Source organism: Perkinsus marinus (genome assembly GCF_000006405.1).
Source record: "Perkinsus marinus ATCC 50983 genomic scaffold scf_1104296952112, whole genome shotgun sequence".
NCBI lineage: Eukaryota > Perkinsozoa > Perkinsida > Perkinsidae > Perkinsus > Perkinsus marinus.
Window position 1 is genome coordinate 1 of NW_003209008.1, and position 2,184 is coordinate 2,184.

General features: G+C 46.8%; 1 protein-coding gene across 1 annotated transcript; it reads left to right on the forward strand.

Annotated features, from left to right (window-relative positions):
* Positions 1–801: 801 nt before the first annotated feature.
* Positions 802–2,041, forward strand: Pmar_PMAR001466 (cryptopain precursor, putative; the record flags this gene model as incomplete). The annotated part of the gene is made up of 6 exons (XM_002777298.1): positions 802–893; positions 942–1,036; positions 1,109–1,234; positions 1,295–1,429; positions 1,540–1,639; positions 1,897–2,041. Coding segments are annotated over 6 exons (693 nt in total), but the record flags the coding sequence as incomplete, so codon positions are not given.
* Between the last annotated feature and the right edge of the window lie 143 nt (positions 2,042–2,184).

Below are 2,184 nucleotides of genomic sequence, written 5' to 3' on the forward strand. Positions count from 1 at the left end.
TTTTTTGAGCTTGAGCCAAGATGTATACGAGTAAAAAGAGACGAACTAAGAGACAGCTCACAGCATCACTTCGTGCGGTCTCCTGCACAGTATTTATAAACTTTTCTTTGAATGCGCAAAACTAATTAGGAATTTCGTGAGTTACGTGTGGAATAAAAGAACTGGGGTATATTCCGCTACTCTAATACTTATTGTGAACACGAAATGAAAAATATAGATGTTAGAGATGTTGGAGCGTGCCAATGTATATGCGTACGTATTATGTTGATCGACCATTACGAGTTAGCTATAGGTTTAAGCTTCCCCTTTTCCCATATATCGGTCCATACCGATCTGTCCTGTTCGTCAATTGCGGGCTGGCCTTGTATCCTTAGTTCTCTACGTCTCCCACAACAATAGATAATCGGGAAACGTTTCCGATTATCCGAGTCCCATTGTGATACTCTGCGCTTGCACGCTCTGCGCACGCGCGCAGCGTTGATAATTCACGAAGTCCGCACGCGTGGGCAGACCGCACGAACTGTAGGTCTCTTCGAACTAGAAAAATCTAACACTTCAGATTCCGGAGTACGTAACGTATTTTTACGTCTTTGGAAACTGGCCTGGACTTGGGGAAAGCTTCCTAATCTTAGGCAAAACCCGCTTATCGAATACTCTGATCTCCTGTCACCAGCGCACACCAACGTTGGGCGTGACTCCGATAGCGCGGCTTAGCTAGAAGTCCGCGGTGTCGGCTTAGCTAGAAGTTAGCGTACAAGGTGGAGGGAAGTCTCGATGATATCCATACACGTCAACTCTACTATGTTCTTGATTGTTGTTACCCTGCAACTCATTGCTGTGGGCCACGGTGCATACGTTGAGATGGAGGAGGCCTTCCAGGAGTTCGTGAGAACGTGAGTTCGCTCGTCATCTAAAGTCCAACCAACCAGAACTTGTCTCAGTTACCATAAGAAATACGACACGGATGAGCAGTATCAAGTTGCAAAGGACGCTTTCGAGAATACTATAAAGGAGATAGAAGCCATGAGAGCCAACAGTGAGCAATGTGCCAGCATCATCTGCTAAATCTGAGTTAGCCTCTGCTAACTCGATACTATATGTTATGCAGGCAATGTGACGCATGAAGTCGGTCTCAGTGAATTTGCTGATCTACCGCGAGAAGTCTTCAACAGCATCGTAAAGTGCGCATTCACTCGACAACAACAAACACCGAACATCCGAGCCATTCCCACCGGTGAGACTAACTGGTTGATATTACGGACACGAGTCGTTTCAGACGACTATTCCTTTTTAGTCCCTCAGGATCCCTTGGACGTAGGAGATTATCCTCCATCAGTAGACTGGGAAGCTTCCGGCGCTCTGGCGCCCGTAAGACGTCAGTCAATTAAAGGAAAGAGGTGTGGAAGCTGTTACGCGATCACTGCCGCAGGTAGCAATACGAATAGTCTGTTTCCTTCATGATATAGTTACCGAGCGAGCCCTAGCAAGCGTCCTCTTAGAGGACTCGCCTGTTCGTCACGCCTCTCTCATCTCCCTCAGTCGTTATGGAGAGTCGTTTCAAGATCGAACTCGCACAGCCTAGAGTCGTCCCTTTCTCCGTTCAGCAGTTGGTTGACTGTAGTAGGCCGTACGGCAATATGTAAGTTCCATGATTTGACCCTACTGCGCCTAGATCTACTGCGCTTATATTCGCTAACATCGAAGCCTCCATCAAGATTACTTCTCGCTCTCATTTTGCGAAAATCCGTTGAGTTGACGGGTCTACAGCTAAAGGCGTCAGCAGTATATCCGTTCTCTAACTTTCATTGTATTCCTCATCAGAGAGCTCTTCGATATATGAGAGAAATTGCAATTATATGGTATTTCCGTTGTCTCTCTGATGTCTGTTTGTTGTAGAGGTTGCCTTGGAGGGCTATCTCGAGACTCTTACGCATACTCGAAAGCGGAAGGCATTGTGAAAGAGTCCAGTTATCCCTATGTGTTCGAGGAAAACTCATGCAAGAGGAATGTCGTTAAGAACCCTGAAGATCAATGCATTAGAGTGACTCCCCTACCAGCCTATTCAGATAATTGTACTTGTGATAATCATTTCAGCCAGGCGACATATGCCATCTTGCCTCCATACCGGCGGCGAATGACGAGCGATGTTAACGGCCGTGGCGAGGGGACCTGTGGCTGTCACTT